At 48.9% G+C, this 17,029-nt stretch overlaps 1 protein-coding gene across 1 annotated transcript in view; it reads right to left on the reverse strand.

Annotated features, from left to right (window-relative positions):
• The window catches only part of Rcor1 (REST corepressor 1), an 87,608-nt gene extending 71,615 nt beyond the window's left edge, over window positions 1-15,993 (reverse strand). The window contains exons 1-2 of the mRNA XM_069997523.1: window positions 15,473-15,993; window positions 15,319-15,378 (exon numbers count right to left, since the gene is read on the reverse strand). Coding sequence (XP_069853624.1) covers window positions 15,319-15,378; window positions 15,473-15,749 — 337 coding nt within the window. The 5' untranslated portion in view covers window positions 15,750-15,993. The remainder of the gene's footprint in view (window positions 1-15,318; window positions 15,379-15,472) is intronic.
• Between the last annotated feature and the right edge of the window lie 1,036 nt (window positions 15,994-17,029).

Below are 17,029 nucleotides of genomic sequence, written 5' to 3' on the forward strand. Positions count from 1 at the left end.
ATACCGGACGCAAAAAACAAAAAAAAAAAAACAAAAAAAAAAACCAAGGAAGGAAGGAAGGAAGAAAAGAAAGAAAGAAAGAAACAAAGAAACAAAGAAAGAACTGCACACATAGGTGGGCACTGTGGCTCATGCCTATAATCCTAGATACTCAGGAGGCTGACATCTGAAGACTGCAGTTTAAAACCAGCCACAGTAAGAAAGTACATGAGTCTCTTATCTCCAACTACCCAAAAGCCAAGACTCAAGGTAGTAATTTGGGATAGCTGTAGGGCTACCGTGTTTCTAATCTTCCCGCACAATCTACTACTGCACTGCTAATATTTTTTGTTTGGATGTAAATCTGGTCTCTCTCACTCCATGTTGGCCCAACACACACAGACACACACACACAGACACACACACACAGACACACACAGACACACACACACACACAGACACACACACACAGACACACACAGACACACACACACAGACACACACACACATACACAGACACACACACAGACACACACACACAGACACATACACACATACACACACACACACACACACACACACACACACACACACACACATGCTGGTCCTGCAGCTTGTACTCTATGTCTGGGCTTGTTCACTTAGGCTGGTGCTCTACCACTTGAGGCACAGCTCCACTTCTGGATTTTTGCTGGTTAATTGGACAAAGTCTTACAGATTTTTCCACCCAGACTGACTTTGAACTATGATCCTCAGAGCTTAGCCTCCTAAGTAACTAGGATTACTAGTATGAGCCACCAGCTCCCAGCTCACATGATTTGTTAATAATACTCTACTTTCCTGTTGTTCAAATTTTTTCATAAGCTAGAAAGCTTATTAATATTTAGAAAACAATGAGAGAACTGTATAATCTGACAGAAAAATCAGTGTTCAGCTGCCAGAAGTTTAAGGAGTCAGGCATGGGGCTTGAACTCAGGGCCTGGGCCCTGTCCCCGAGCTTTTTGCTCAAGGCTAGTGCTCTACCACTTTGAGCCACAGCTCCACTTCTGGTTTTCTGGTGATTAATTGGAAGTAAGAGTCTCACAGACTTTCCTGCCTGGGCTGGCTCTGAACTGTGATTCCCATCACTTCTCTTACATAATGAACACCTAAAAACATGTACCTGAGAGAATGTATGAAAGCAAGACAACAGACATTCCATAGGGAGAATTATGCTCTCAACACACTAAAAATACAAAATACCCAACCACATCTCATCTGACTCTTTCCAAGGTCATACATTGGAAAATTTAAATTACTACTTCTTTCACAATTCAATAGTCAACAAGTAAGTTGTCTATGATAGAAGTCACACGCTTGCAAAGATGCCTAATAATTACTAGCATTGTCAACTGCATTGTCTAGAAAATCTCTCTGCTCTCTCTGCTCTTTTCTAGCTCTTTCCTCTCTTTCCCAACTCTCTCTCATTCCCAGGCCTTTCCCAGCCATGTGGAGTGCCAATCTTGCCTGGTCCCAGCAGGTCTACTGAATAAACCTACCCCTTACCTGAAAGAAAAAAAAAAAAAAGAAAATCTGCACTTGAACTAACTCATCTCAGCACATCCACTTGGAAAGTGTTGACTGCACAAGGTTTTCCCTCTGATAACTCCATCCGTGTGTGCAATGCACCACTCAAATCACCTCTCCCTCCCCTTCTCCTCTTTTTTACTTCCTACACCAATATTTCACCTTTTTTTTTTTTTTGGTCGGTCGTAGGGCCTGAACTCTGGGCCTGAGCGCTGTCCCTCAGCTCTTCAGCTCAAGGCAAGCGCTCTACCACTTGAGCCACAGCACCAGTTCCAGCTTTTTCTGCTTATGTGGTACTGAGGAATCGAACCCAAGACCTCATGCACACAAGGCAAGCACTCTACCACTGAGCCACCTTCACAGCCTTCAACATATTTCTTTTATGAAGATTTTTATCAGTATACATTAATTGCCAAGAAATTTCACTGTGACATTTCCACACACGCACAATGTACCCCACCTACCTTACTCCTCTATCACTCTCTCCTTGTTCCCCTCTCTCTTTTATTTATTTATTTATTTATTTATTTATTTATTTATTTATGTCGGTTGTGGCTTGAACTCTGGGCCTGGGTGCTGTCCTTGCGCTCTTCAGCTCAAGGCTAGCGCTCTACCACTTGAGCCACAGCACCATTCACTTCCGGTTTTCTAGTGGTTTATTGGAGATAAGAGTATCACAGACTTTCCTGCCTGGGCTGCCTTTGAACCATGATCCCCTCAGATCTCAGTTTCCTGAGAAGCTAGGATTACAGGCGTGAGCCACCAGCACCCTGTACCGGGCTCAGCTTATGTCTTAATAAAGCATAAAATGTGGTTTTCAATGTTTGTTTGCTTGTTTATTGTTAGGTGTGGGGCTTGAACACTAGCCATGAGCACAAAGCTGCTCAGGAACAGCGCTTGGCCCTGAGTTCAAGCCCCAGGACCGAGGGAGGGGGGGGAGGGGGGGTATCCAATGGCTCACACCTATAATCCTAGCTACTCAAAAGGCTGAGATCTGAGGATCATGGTTCAAAAACTGCCCAGGAAAAGAAGTCTATGAGACACTTATCTTCAATCAGCCACCAGAAAATCAAAAGTGGAGCTGTAGCTCAAAGTATAGAGCACTAGCCTTCATTAAAGGGCTCAGGGAGACAGGAGCCGGTGGCTCACGCCTGTCATCCTAGCTGCTCAGGAGGCTGAGATCTGAGGATTGAGGTTCAAAGCCAGCCCAGGCAGGAAAGTCCCTGAGACTCTTATTTCCAATAAACCACTAGAAAACTCAAAATGGCGCTGTGGCTCAAGAGATAGAGCGCTTGACTTGAGCTGAAGAGCTGAGGGACAGCGCCCAAGCCCAGAGTTCAAGCCCCATGACCAACAAAAAGAAAAAGGACTTCAGGGCTGGGAAGGTGGCTCAGTGGTACAGTGCTTGCCTTGCATTTGTGAGGCCCTGGGTTCGATTCCTCAGCACCACATAAGCAAAAGGAGCCGGAAGTGGTGCTGTGGCTCAAGTGGTAGAGCGCTCGCCTTGAGCTGAAGAGCTGAGGGACAGCAAGGCCCAGAGTTCAGGCCCCATGACCAACCAAAAAAAAAAAAAAATGTACAAGGTTTTATTTGTTGTGTTTTGGTGCTAGGAATGGAATTCAGGTGCCCCTGTCTTTGTGCTCAAGGGTAGTGCTCTACCCCTTGAGCCACAGCTCTCCTTCAGCGTTTTTTGGGTTTTTTTTTTTTTGGTTGTGGGGCCTGAACTCTGGGGCCTGGGCGCTGTCCCCCAGCTCTTCAGCTGTAGACCAGGGCTCTGCCACTTGAGCCTCAGTCCCACTTCCAGCTTTTTCTGCTTATGTGGTGCTGAGGAATGGAACCCAGGGCCTCATGCATGCAAGGCAAGCACTCTACCACTGAGCCACCTTCCCAGAGCCTCCTTCAGCTTTTTTGAAGATAAAAGTCTAACAGGCTTTCCTTCCCAGGCTGGCTTTGAACTGTGATGCTCAGATCTCAGCCTCCTGAATAGCTAGGATTTCAGGCGTGAGCCACTGGCGCCCAGCTAAAGGGCATTCTTCCCTCTCCTCTCTGTTCACACTGCCTCCCTTTCCTTGCTCTCCCCTCCCTCCTCCTCACCTCACCATCTACCTTCCAATACCAAGGAAATATCCAGGGATACTTCCTAAATTACACTTCTCTCACATTAATTAGATGTAGTAATTCTTAACTAACTTTTTAGAAAACAACTAAAAATAACTATCCTTTGAAGAATTCTGTATTAGGGCTGGGAAGGTGGCTCAGTGGTAGAGCACTTGCCTTGCATGCATGAGGCCCTGGGCTCGATTCCTCACCACCACATAAGCAAAAAGAAAAAAGCCGGAAGTGGCGCTGTGGCTCAAGTGGTAGAGTGCCAGCCTTGAGCTGAAGAGCTGAGGGACAGCGCCCAGACCCAGAGTTCAAGACCCACGACCTACCAAAAAAAAAAAAAAAAGAAATGAATTATTCTGGTTTCTAAAATTCAAGTTGAGCACTCTAATCCAAAAAATCCAAAATCTCAAATGCTTCCAAAGATTTCAGATTCCAGCTGTTCCTTAGCCAGACACCAGTGGCTTATGCCTGCAATCCTAGCCACTCATGAGATTGAGATCTAAGGATCACAGTTCAAAGCAATCCCGGACAGACAAATTCATAAGACTCTTACCTCCAACTAGTAATTACCAAAAAGCCGGACACAGATGTGTGGCTCAAGTTGTAGAGCACCAGCTCTGGGTGGAAAAAAGACGCTAACCAAAGCCCTGAATTCAATCCTATTAAAAGTTCAAAGCATTCATATTTTCAGACTAGGCATGGTCGGGGCTGGGAAGGTAGCTCAGCGGTACAGTGCATGCCTTGCAAGCATGAGGCCCTGGGTTCGATTCCTCAGCACCACATAAATAGACAAAGCCAGCAGACTAGGCATAGTCAATTGGGGTGTATGTATATATACATATAAAATTGATAATATTTAACATGATTATGAGTGTAAATGTAAATATTTAACATTAGTAATTTAATATTCAATGTTTAGTATTAATAATAAAAAATTTTGGTGAGTCATGGGGCTTGAACTCAGAGCCTGGGCACTATACCTGAGCTCTTTTGCTCAAGGCTAAAGTGCTACCATTTTGAGCCACAGCTCCACTTCTGGTCTTCTGATGGATAACTGGAGATAAAGTCTCATGGAGGGACTGATTTATGTAATTGTAACCCCTCTGTATATCACCTTTATAACAATTTAAAATTAGTATATATACACATATGTGTATAAGCACTTGAATTACTCTAGGAACCAGCAATTTTACACCTACTACATGCAGACTTCCTGGAAAATAAAAGCAGTCTCCTAAGTAGCTGAGACTACAGGCATTCTAATTGTACCTGGCTTAACTGTTTTTGTGGGGGTTTTTTGGGTCCAGTCGTAGGGCCTGAACTCTGGGCCTGGGCGCTGTCCCTCAGCTCTTCAGCTCAAGGCTAGCACTCTACCATTTGAGGTACAGTGCCACTTCTGGCTTTTTGCTTATGTGGTGCTGAGGAATCGAACCCAAGGCCTCATGCATGCAAGGCAAGTGCTCTACCACTGAGCCACCTTCCCAGCCCCTTTTTTTTTTTTTTGGTCGGTCGTGGGGCTTGAACTCTGGGCTTGGGTGCTGTCCCTGGGCTCTTCAACTCAAGGCGAACACTCTACCACTTGAGTTACAGTGTCACTTCCAGTTTTCTGGTGGTTTATTGGAAATAAGAGTCTCACAGACTTTTATGCCCATGCTGGCTTTGAACCGAGATCCTAAGATCTCAGCCTCCTGAGTAGCTAGGATTACAGGTGTGAGCCACTGGCGCCTGACTTAACTGTTAATTTAAAAATAGTTAATTGTGTTATGTGACATTCTCCTCAATTAAAAAAAACAAATGTATAAGCCAATGGTAGTAGCACAAGTTGGAGGCCATACATAGCAAGACCCTGCCTCAAAAAAACAGAAAAGAAGACCTGGGAATGTGGCTTAGTGGTAGAGTGCTTTTTGCCTAGCATGCAAGAAGCCCTGGGTTCAAGTCCTCAGTACCACATACAAATCATATTTGCCCCCTCAGCCAAAAACTCATCTATTTATTTTTTGGTGCCAGTCCTGGATCTTGATCTCGGAGTCTGGGTGCTGTTCCTGTGCGTTTATGCTCAAGGCTAGCAGTCTAAGATTTGACCCACAGCTCTACTTCCATCTTTTTAGTGGTTAATTGGACATAGGGTTTCACGAACTTTCCTGACTACACTGGCTTCAAACCAATCCTCAGATCTCATACTGCTAAGTAGCTAGGATTCCAGGCGTGAGCACCAGAACCCAAGTCCTTCTGTAGTGTTAGACAGAAGTCAGGGTCTCTATCACTAACCTACACCTCCCACAACCACTCGTACATACATTCTGTTTGTGCTATGTATGTGTGTGTCATACGCATAGAGTATATATACTATACAGAAGGTGTCAATACGGCAGAGCTATGACTTAAACTCAGGAGCCTAACCCTCAGCTGGCTTCTGAGACTTACTTCTGTCACAAATGGTGCTCTCCTACTTAGAGCCACACCTCCAGCCTGGCTTTAGCTGATTACTTTTCTGCCCAAGCTGGCTTAGAATCTTCTATCTCAGCTTCCCAACTAGCTAAAATTACAGGCATGTGTCACAATGCCCAGCACCAGTGCCTGTCCTTTTAAATTTGGATTTTAAGTCATGAAACCTCTAAAATACCATAACATTTGAGGTCACATGGGAAAAACAAAAACAAAAAACTAATACAAACACTGCTCCTCGTTTGGTTTCATTTTGTTGTCATGGAGCTTGAAGCCTGGGTTCTGTCCTTGAGTTTTTTGCTCAAGGCTAGTGCTTTTGGCTTTTTTTTTTTTAACCTTTTCTTTTTTTGTTTTGTCAATTGTGGGGCTTGAACTCAGAGCCTGGGCGCTGTCCCTCAGCTCTTCAGCTCAAGGTGAGCACCCTACCGCTTGAACCACAGCGCTACTTCCAGTTTTTCTGGTGGATAACTGGAGATAAGAGTCTCACAAACTTTGCTTCCCCGGCTGGCAATCCTCAGATCTCAGCCTCCTGAGTAGCTAGGATGACAGAAATGAGCCACCAGCGCCCAGGGACGTTTTTCCTTTCTTAGTAATATACAAAATAATGATGCCTCTTCTGGCTGATGGCAACTGACTTAGACTGAGTTAGTAACACTGGGCAGGTTACCAGATGAGCCCTAACACTAAACCCTCCGTCTCTCAGTGTCCCAAGTGCAATATGAAGACAATAACTTCACCTCATATGACTGCTGGGAGAGTTAAATAATTCAATAGTGTTCAAACCAGCCTGGCACAAAATAAGCACTACACTGGCCTGGCACTGACACATCGTTCTTTAGAGGGCTTCCATCCGTGATGAAAGGCGGTGCCTCCTGACCACATGCATCTTTTCCTAAGTACCAGTGGTAAATCCCTAAGACAGCTGGATTTAGTTTTAGCTCATAGCATTTAACCTTTCATAGGAAAATGGGAATTGAAGCCATCGTTTTAGCCTTGAACTTGCTACTATAGCTACATGCTAGGCAAAAATTAAACTAGAGCTTTCAAGTCATCTGGAACTACAATTTGGGTCAACAGCTAAACAGTGTATCAACATGGACTGAATATCTATATTTTTATTCCTTTCTAGCCAAGAAACTGAATCCTATATATACACACATTGAAAACAAAAACTATATATGCAACAAAAAATTGATTAATATCCCAATATGTGAATTCATACAAGTCAATAAGAAAAAGATCAAGCCGACACCAGTGGCTCACACCTGTAATCCTATCTACTCAGGAGGCCACAATATGAAGATCAAGGCTCGAAGCAAATTTTCCTCCAACTAGCAAAAAAGAAAAAGAAAAAAAAAAAGCAGATTTGGAGCTACGGCTCAAGTGGTACAGCACTAGCCTTGAGCAAAACTCAGAAACTGAGTTTAAGCCCTTAGAACTAGCAAGAAGAGGAGGGCTGGGAAAGTGGCTCAGTGGTAGAGCGCTTGCCTTGCAAGCCTGAGGCCCTGGGTTCGATTCCTCAGCACCATATAAGCAAAAAGAAAAAAGCCGGAAGTGGCGCTGAGGCTCAAGAGGTAGAATGCTAGCCTTGAGCTGAAGAGCTGAGGGACAGTGCCCAGACGTAGAGTTCAGGCCCCACGACTGGACCCAAAAAAAAAAAAAGAAGAAGAAGAGGAGAAAGGGGAGAAGAGAGGGGAGAGGGAGAGGAGGGAGGGGAAGGAAAAAGAGAGGAAGGGGGAGAGGAAGAAGAGAGGGAAGAGAGGAAGGGGGAGGGGGAGAGGGAAAGATCAAAATACTGGGTGTAGAGGGACATGCCTGTGAGCACTGGGAATTGGGGTGAGGGTGGGGGGCACTACTACCATACAGAAAAATAACAAAACACTAGCAAGAAGAAACTGACTGGCAAAAGTGAAGAATAGGGCTGGGAAGGTGGCTCAGTGGTAGAGTGCTTGCCTTGCATGCCTGTGGCCCTGGGTTCCATTCCTCAGCACCACATAAACGGAAAAAGTTGGAAGTGGCACTGTGGCTCAAGCCATAGAGCACTAGCCTTGAGCTGAAGAGCTGAGGGACAGCGCCCAGGCCCAGAGTTCAGGCCCCACAACCAACAAAAAATAAATAAATAAAAGCAACCAGTGGCTTCCTTTCAAAGGCGTTTCCCTAGTAGTGAATCAGACTATGCAGGAACCAATTACTTGACAATAACCTGTTACATAAAAATCAGAACCATAGCAGAAAACATTTCCCGAGTACTCACTGAAGTTTGCCAGGCTTTTTACATATAGTATGTCAGTTAATGCCTCGCTGAGGACAGAGTTCCATTTTCTGTAAACACACAGTGGTCAGGACAATCCACCCAGACCAGATAATTGCAGCCCAAGCTTCCCATCTACTTTATATTGCTTCTAGTTACAAAGATGCTACTCTGTAACTGACATTGCACTGTTTCTGATGAAAAGCAGTAATCCAGAACTGAGAAAACTGAGGCCCTGGAGATACAAAGTGATCACTTCAGTTCTAACCTTATACTACCTTCAGAGTTGCAGACACAGGACAATACATTTTTTGGGGGGGTGGGGGGGGTCTGGTACTGGGGCTTGAACTCAAGGTTTGAGAACTGTCCCTTACGGTTTTTGTTGTTGTTGTTCTTTTTAGTTACTGTTTTTTCTATCACTCTACACTTGAGTCATAACTCCACTTTCGGCTTTTGCAGGTTTGTTGGAGATAAGAGGCTCTAAGAGTCTCAGAGACTTTCCTGCCCAGAGTTGGCTTTGAACCTGATCCTCAGATCTCAGCCTCCTGTGATCTCAGCTAGGATCACAGGCATAAGCCACCAGCACCTGGCTACAATCAATCTTTTGACAATCAACTCTGGGCTCCACCACACTCTTTGACTAATTGGATCATTCATAGGATTCATCATTTCCAACTAAAGAAAGCCCTGAGCTCTCATTCTGGCAGACACATCCCTAAAGCATGCTTCAATCACAAAGCAGTAATCATGACTTGTGAGTTTGAGCATTTTTATAATACAAATTTATACCATACACTGAAGCATAGAAAACAATGCATCTAGAGACAAGCACAGAGCATTGAACTGTCAGTGGAAACAAATGAAAAGCAGGTCAAGCACCTAGTCAGTAGAATTATCTATTTCACATGAAAGTAACTTTTTATTACTAAGCCAATGATAACCACAAATGTTCAAATCTGATCAAATACACGGAATTCAATGTTCAAAATACAGATTGCAGACAGGTGCTGGTGGCTCACACTTGTAACCCTACTCAGGAGGCTGAAATCTGAGGATCATGGGTCAAAGCCCAAGCAGGAAAGTCCATGACACTCTATCTCCAATTAACTGCCAGAAAACCGGAAGAGGCGCTGTGACTCAAAGTGGTAGAGCTTTAGCCTTAAGCAGAAAAGGCTCAGGGAGAGAACTCAGGCCCTGAGTTCAAGCCCCTCACCCTCAAAAAAAAAAAAAAAAGAACGTGCCCTTTTAAATAACTATTGCCTCAGAAATACCACTAACAATTCCTGCACCAGACATAGTGGCATATGCTAGTGATTTGAGCACCTAGAAGGCTGAGGCCAGACGACCAAGTTTAAGACCAGCCTGGCCTACCTACTAAGACCCTGTCTCATCAACATTAACAAAATCTCCTCCTAGAGGGGTTAGAGCTATAACTCAGTGATAGAACTTGCCTAGTATATATTAAAGTGTGGGTTCAATTCCCAGTACACACACACACACACACACACACACACACACACACACACACACACACACACACACACACACACACACACACACACACACACACACACACACACACACACGAGAAAATTCTCTTGGGTAAGAGATGTAATTTTAGCATGTGTGAACTGTGATAATGAAAACCAACTTTGGATAAGAGCTTGACATCACACATTCACACATGCTTCAGAAAACAAAGAACTAAATAGAGCCAACCCTAACATCCTATCACTGCACTCTTCTGGCTAGAAAATAACAAAGGAAGAATGCCTGAAAATTGACCAAAGAAACATATAGGGGACTGGGAAGGTGGCTCAGTGGTAGAGCGCTTGCCTTGCATGCATGAGGCCCTGGGTTCGATTCCTCAGCACCACATCAGCACCACATAAGCAAAAAAGAAAAAAGCCGGAAGTGGCGCTGTGGCTCAAGTGGTAGAGCACTAGCCTTGAGCTGAAGAGCTGAGAGACAGCGTCTAGGCCCAGAGTTCAGGCCCACGACCAGACCCCCAAAAAAAAAAGAAGCATATAGGCATAGATCTTTGTCTACATGCCTATACCAACAGACTTTTTTTTTTTTTTGGTGGGTCGTGGGGCTTGAACTCTGGGCCTGGGCGCTGTCCCTCGGCTCTTCAGCTCAAGACAAGCGCTCTACCACTTGAGCCACAGGGCCACTTCCGGTTTTCTAGTGGTTTATTGGAGATATGAGTCTCAGGGACTTTCCTGCCCAAGGCTGGCTTGAACTGCAATCCTCAGATCTCAGCCTCCTGAGTAGCTAGGATTACAGGCATGAGCCACCAGCTGCCGCTAAACAACAGACATTTTTTATAGCAAACACCCATTTGTTTCAAAATAAGAGACACTTGGCTAGTGGAGGAAAGAACCAGAGAAAAGATGCATAGGAAAGCATCTGCCCTATGACTTGTAAATGCTGAGTTCTAAGGGGACCTGAAGACCATCTGCCAGAGTGCAGTGTGGCACACACAATCTGGGCACCATCGGTGGGAACGAGGCCCCAATGAAAGATGGCGCTTTGATTTTTGTTTTTAATTTATACCTGTCCTGGGACTTGGAACTCAGGGACTAGGCACTGTCCCTGAGCCTCTTGTACTCAAGACTAATACTCTATCACTTGAGAAACAGCTCTACTTCTAGGTTTTTCTAAGTAGTTAATTAGAAATATAAGACTTGCTTGCCTGGAGTGACTTCAAACCACAATCCTCAGATCTCAGCCTAGCTAGCATTTTAGACATGAGCCATGGGCGACTGGCGCTTTGTTTTTGTTGTTTGAGACTGGCACCTTTGGGCTGGGAAGGTGGCTTAGTGGCAAAGTGATTGCCTAGCATGCGTGAAGCCCTGGGTTGGATTCCTCAGTTCCACATAAACAGAAAAAGCCAGAAGTGGCACCGTAGCTCAAGTGGTAGAGCACTAGCCTTGCACAAAAAAAACTCAGTGCCTAGGCCCTGAGTTCAAACCCCAGGACCAGCAAAAGAAGAAGAAGAAAAAAAAAAAAAAACTGGCACCCATACCACCCTTGGGCTATAGCTCCACTTACAGCTTTTTGGTGAATAACCAGACTTAAGTTTCATGAACTCTCCTGTCCAGGACAGGCTTCAAACTGCACTCCTCAGACCTCAGCCTCCCAAGTAGCTGGGATTACAAATGTGAGCCACCAATGCCCAGCATTTTGCTTTTCATTCTAAATGGTCACACTTTCTTTCACCTCAGAGATATTTTCACCCACCGAAAAATAGTTCACATCCCACTGATATGGAGGTCTTCAGAGAACTAAATCAATACGTTAGAACCAGTGTGCTCTATTCATCTTAATTATCCTACATGATAATTAAGTGATCCTACATGAACTATACAGTGATTGTCAACTAACCTTAGCTCCAACCATTCTAGAAAGATGACTTAAAAAATTAAAATCAACTTGAATTTCATTCACACTTTTACCACATATACATGCTGGAACTTAGGACCTGGGCACCGTCCCTGAGCTTCTGCTCAAGGCCAGCACTCTACCACTTGGCCACAGCACCACTTCTGGATTTTTGTTTTTGTGGAATTAAGGAATTGAACCCAGGGCTTCATGCCCCACATATACTTATTTTTTTAAGCTTTTATTAGTCAGGCACCAGTGGCTCAGGCTTATAATCCTACTCTGGAGGCTGAGATATGAGAATAACAATTCAAAGCCAGCCTAGGTAAGAAAGTCCATGAGACTCTTTTTTTTTTTTTTTTTTTTTGTCGGTCATGGGGCTTGAACTCCGGGCCTGGGCGCTGTCCCTCAGCTCTTCAGCTCAAGGCAAGCGCTCTACCACTTGAGCTACAGCGCCACTTCCGGTTTTCTGGTGGTTTATTGGAGATAGGAGTCTCACGGTCTCTCCTGCCCCGGCTGGCTTTGAACCGCGATCCTCAGATCTCAGCCTCCAGAGTAGCTAGGATTACAGGCGTGAGCCACCAGCGCCTGGCAGTCCATGAGACTCTTATCTCTAATTAGCTACCAAAAAAACTGGAAATGGAGCTGTGGCCCAAAGTGGTACAACACCAGCCTTGTGCAGCAAAGGTCAGGGGCAACATTTTGGCCGAGTTTAATCCCCAGAACCAGCACACCAAAAAGAGAAGGAGAGAGAGAGGGAAAAAAAAAAAGACCTAAGTCTAAGGACAGAAAAAAAACTATAAAGAAATGAAAATGGTGTACCATTTCTATTACAAAATAGAATTTTTTTTTTTTGTGGGTTGTGGAGTTTGAACTCTGGGCCTTCAGTTCCAGGGTAGCGTTCTACCACTTGAGCTACAGCACCACTGCCAGTTTACTGTGGTTAACTGGAGGTGAGAGTCTCATGCACTTTCCTGCCAAGGCTGGCTTTGAACATCGATCCTCAGCTCTCAGCCTCCTGGGTAGCTAGGATTACAGGTGTGAGCCACCAGTGATTGGCTTAGATTTTAAATTAAATGAGAAAACACATGAAAAATCACTAAGAAATAGTAAAGTTTCACAATATTCAGCTATATCTAGAAGTATGTCCTACCGCTCAGATTGACAACACAGGGTCTGAAATAACTTCACACCATTTAACTTCCTTTCCAGACTTCAAATGAACACTATAGGAAATGTGGAAATGTTAACATCAAAACTCAGTCCACTGACAAACAGCATTTGAGCATTCCAAATGCTTTACTTTCTAGAATAGAGGGGCTCTAGCAAGTCTATGCCTTGTACAAATCCTATGGTAAAGACAGTAGAAAACATGGACCTTGTGCTGGCTCACGCCTGTAATCCTAGCTACTCAGGAGGCTGAGATCTGAGGATCACGGTTCAAAGCTAGCCCAGGTAGGAAAGTCCGTGAGACTCTTATCTACAAATAAACCACTAGAAAACCGGAAGTGGTGCTGTGGCTCAAGCGGTAGAGTGCTCACCTTGAGCTGAAGAGCTGAGGGACAGCGCCCAGGCCCAGAGTTCAAGCTCCATGACCAACAAAAAAAAAAAAAAAAAGGACCTTTTTACACTTGCTATTTCAAAGAACACAGGTCAGGCTTCTTACTAACAATGTAAGGCTGGCATTATTCTTAGCCGAGTGTCAGAAATGTAGTTCTTGTGACCACTGAATAGATAAAGCTTCCAAAATTAATGTAGCAACAACTGAACAACTTTCTCAAAGATTTTCTCAATTTTTTTTTTTGGGGGGGGGGTCGTGGGGCCTGAACTCTGAGCCTGGGTGCTGTCCCTGAACTCTTCAGCTCAAGGCTAGGGCTCTACCACTTGGTCCACAGCACCATTTCTGGTTTTCTGGTGGTTAATTGGAGATGAGTCTCTCAGACTTTCCTGCCCCTGCTGGCTTTGAACTGTGATCCTCAGATCTCAGCCTCCTGAGTAGCTAGGATGACAGGCGTGAGCCAGCAGAGCCTGGCAAAAGGTCCATGTTTTCCTGCCCCTGCTTGCTTTGATCCTCAGATCTCAGCCCCCTAAGTAGTTAGGGTTACAGGCATGAGCCACCTGCGCCTGGCTTGATTTTTTTTTTTAATTACATGAAGGGAACCTTGGTGACAACCTTTATGTTTTGTGGATTTCTGCAGACTTGACCTACAAAATGAAGATAGGGTCAACTGTAACCAAAAAAAAAAAAAAAAAAAACCAGAATGCTTCCCCTGGTGGCCAGTCCAGGAATGGGGGAGCCCTTGCATGGAAGAGAGGCTTGGCCTCCTACTTCTAGGCTGTCACTCACAAACGAGAAGTGACTACCAGAAAAGGGAGGAACGATCAAAACCACTAGCAGGGCTTTAAAGGGAATATGAATCTGAGGTTGGACTACATAAATGTACAAGACTGGAGCCGATAAAACAAATTCCAGAAGGTAAACGTGGAGCAGCCATTTACTTCGAGAGGATGCAAGATCTCTGGAGATCCACCCTGTTTTAAATTCTCAAGTACACCTAGAGTTTAGTATCTCAATAACAGCTTTAGAGCTATCTTTTTTTTTTTTCCCAAGGACTAGATCCTTGCTATTTTCCCAGTCTCGTTTCCTAGGAAAAGCATTTATATTTTTAAAAAGCAAAGTAGTGGTGTAACCTACTTATAGCCTCCAGCTCTTAAAGCCCTCCAACCAGGACTCGACTCCAGCCGTACAAGACTCTCTTTTGAAATTCCTTTCTGAACCAAAGGCCCACATCCTTTCAAACACCTTCGGTAACAACCACCTTTAAATACAGACTCACACAGAGACCGGCTGAGAACCACTTGCATTAAAATCTGTCGAATTCCTTTGTCTGATTGGATTTTCCTTCCCTTGTACCACTTTAAATTTGCTTCCACACAGACAGCGGCAAGGGGAGCAAATGCTTCATACTTGAGTATAAGGACTTCTAGTCGATGAAAATCAATGGTTAGCAAAGCTTATAATGGTTCCAGTCTTTCAGAATCTCCACACACAAGTAACCCACAAAGGGGGGAGGGAGGTTAAAGGAAATGCACACAAGCTCACAAATAGGTCCAAAAATCAAACTGCCACACGCGAGGCTGCGGCGCTCAGGCAGGCGCCCCCTGGAAAGCACACTTCTTTTATGACTTGATTTGGGGGGTGGTGTGCCTCAGGATGGAGGTGAGTCAGAAGCCAGTGAGGGCCAGGCTGGTTCCGAGCGGGGGGGGGGGGGGTCGTCTCAGGAACCCGTCGTTCCTGGCGCCCCGAGACCCCCGGCTCCCAGCCCGGGCCCCGCCGGGGAGCGGCTCACCTGGACCCGAGGGCCCCCGCGCCCGCGGTCAGGTGTGGCCACGGGCAACGCTCGGGAGCGCAGGCCGGCCCGAGCGGGGCCCGCGGGCGCCGCGCGCGGGGATCTGCCGCACCCCCGCGGGCGGCCCGAGCCCCGCGGCCCGCGCGCGCCCCCCGCCCAGCCCCGCAGGGCCCCACGCACAAAAAGAAAGTTGTCGCCGGGCCGGCGCCGCCGGGGGGCCGGCCGAGCGCTACTCACCGGGGTCGAAGTCGGGCACGGCCGCCTGGTACTGGGGTCCCACCCGCATGCCGCCGCCACCTGCGGGGAACAGAGCGGGGCGGTCAGCGCGGGCCGGGCCGGGCGGGCCGGGCGGGCCGGGCGCGGCGCGGCGGCGGCGGCGGCGGCGACCTACCGTGCTCCTCGTCGCTGGACGAGCCCGAGCTGCCCTCCTCCCAGGAGTTGCTGCCGCTATTGCCATTGGGCGCCGCGGCCGCCGCCAAACTTTTATTCTGGCCATTATTGGGGGCGGCGGCGGCGGCGGCGGCGGCGGCGGCGGCCGAGGCGGAGGCGGCCGAGGCGGCGGCGGCGGCGGCGGCGGAGGTGGCGGCGGCCGAGGCGGCGGCCGCCGCGGTGTTCCTCCCCCGCCGCTTCCCTGAGACCTCGGGGCCCTTCTCCACCATGGCCGGCATCGGCGGGGCCTGGGGCCGGGCCGAAGTGACGGGGACCCCGGCTCTCGAGGCGCGGGGGCCGGGCCGCGGGCAAGGGGGCGCGGGCGGGCGCGGGGCCGGGCCGGACGAGCGCTGGGGAGCCCACAGGCGTGAGTTGGGGGCTTGGAGAGACCCAGACCCGCACCGCGCTGCGCCGCCTCAAGCCCCCGGCGCCGAACCCAGTGCAACTTTGGCTCTCATCGCCGCCCGCACTTGGCTGGCTCTAACTACTCCGCGAGCCGCGGGGGGGGCGGGGCCTGCGCGCGGCGGGGGGGGGGGGGCCCGCGCGCAACCTAACTCGTCGCGCGCAGGCCCCGCCCCCCAGCGGCGCCATTGGTTCTCGGGAGACCCTGACGCCGAACGGAGCCTGGATTGGATGCATCGCGAGTCCGTCAGCGGGAGGGGGCGGGAGCGCGGGGAAGGGAGGCCCGGAGCTTCCGCTGGCTAGTTGGGTTGACGCGTACCGCCCGCCGTACGTGGTTGGAGGCTGGCGCTCGCTCGCCGCCCCATGATCCCTCTCTCGAGGCCACCGCGCGGGGCCGACCGGGCGCCCCGCCCCTTCCCCGGCCCCCGCCCCTCCCGCCGCGCCCCGCGGCCCCCGCCCCGCGCCCGCGGACCCTGCGGGGCTCCCGCCGGCTCCTCCCTGTCGGGGCGCCCCACGCGGGTGCAGGAACTGGGGTCCCCGGCGGGACTACTTTCCCCCGCGCGGAGGAGTACGGCAGCCCGCATGGGCGCTGTACAAAGACCGAAAACTAATTGGGAGAAACTAATTGTGCCGCCACCTCCCCCGGAGCCCGGGCCGCCGGGGGCTGCGCACCCCGGGGAGCCGCGGCGGCTGCGCCGGGCGGGAGGCACGCTCCGCTAATTGCGGGGGCCGGCCCGGGGGAGGCGGCCCGGGGGGTCCCGGCGCGGCGGGGCGGGGCCGGCCCGGGGGAGGCGGCCTGGGGGGTCCCGGCGCGGCGGGGCGGGGCCGGCCCGGGGGAGGCGGGCCGGGGGGTCCCGGCGGGGCCGGCCCGGGGGGTCCCGGCGCGGCGGGGCGGGGCCGGCCCGGGGGAGGCGGGCCCGGGCGGAGCGGGAGGGGAGAGCGCGGCGGGTCCACGGCGGCCCCGGCCCGCCCCCCTGCCCGCCCGCCCGCGGCGGTGGCCGGCCGTGCCCGTCCCGGGGACACCCTGGGCCTAGAGGGATGGCTTTTGCCTGGACGCTCAGCGCGGGCACGGTATACCCCGCGCCGGATATGCATAGCTACCGGAAGAAATCCGGGG

This window comes from Dipodomys merriami, unplaced genomic scaffold (genome assembly GCF_024711535.1).
Source record: "Dipodomys merriami isolate MVZ:Mamm:240054 unplaced genomic scaffold, mDipMer1.0.p SCAF_50, whole genome shotgun sequence".
In the NCBI taxonomy this organism is placed as follows: Eukaryota; Metazoa; Chordata; class Mammalia; order Rodentia; family Heteromyidae; genus Dipodomys; species Dipodomys merriami.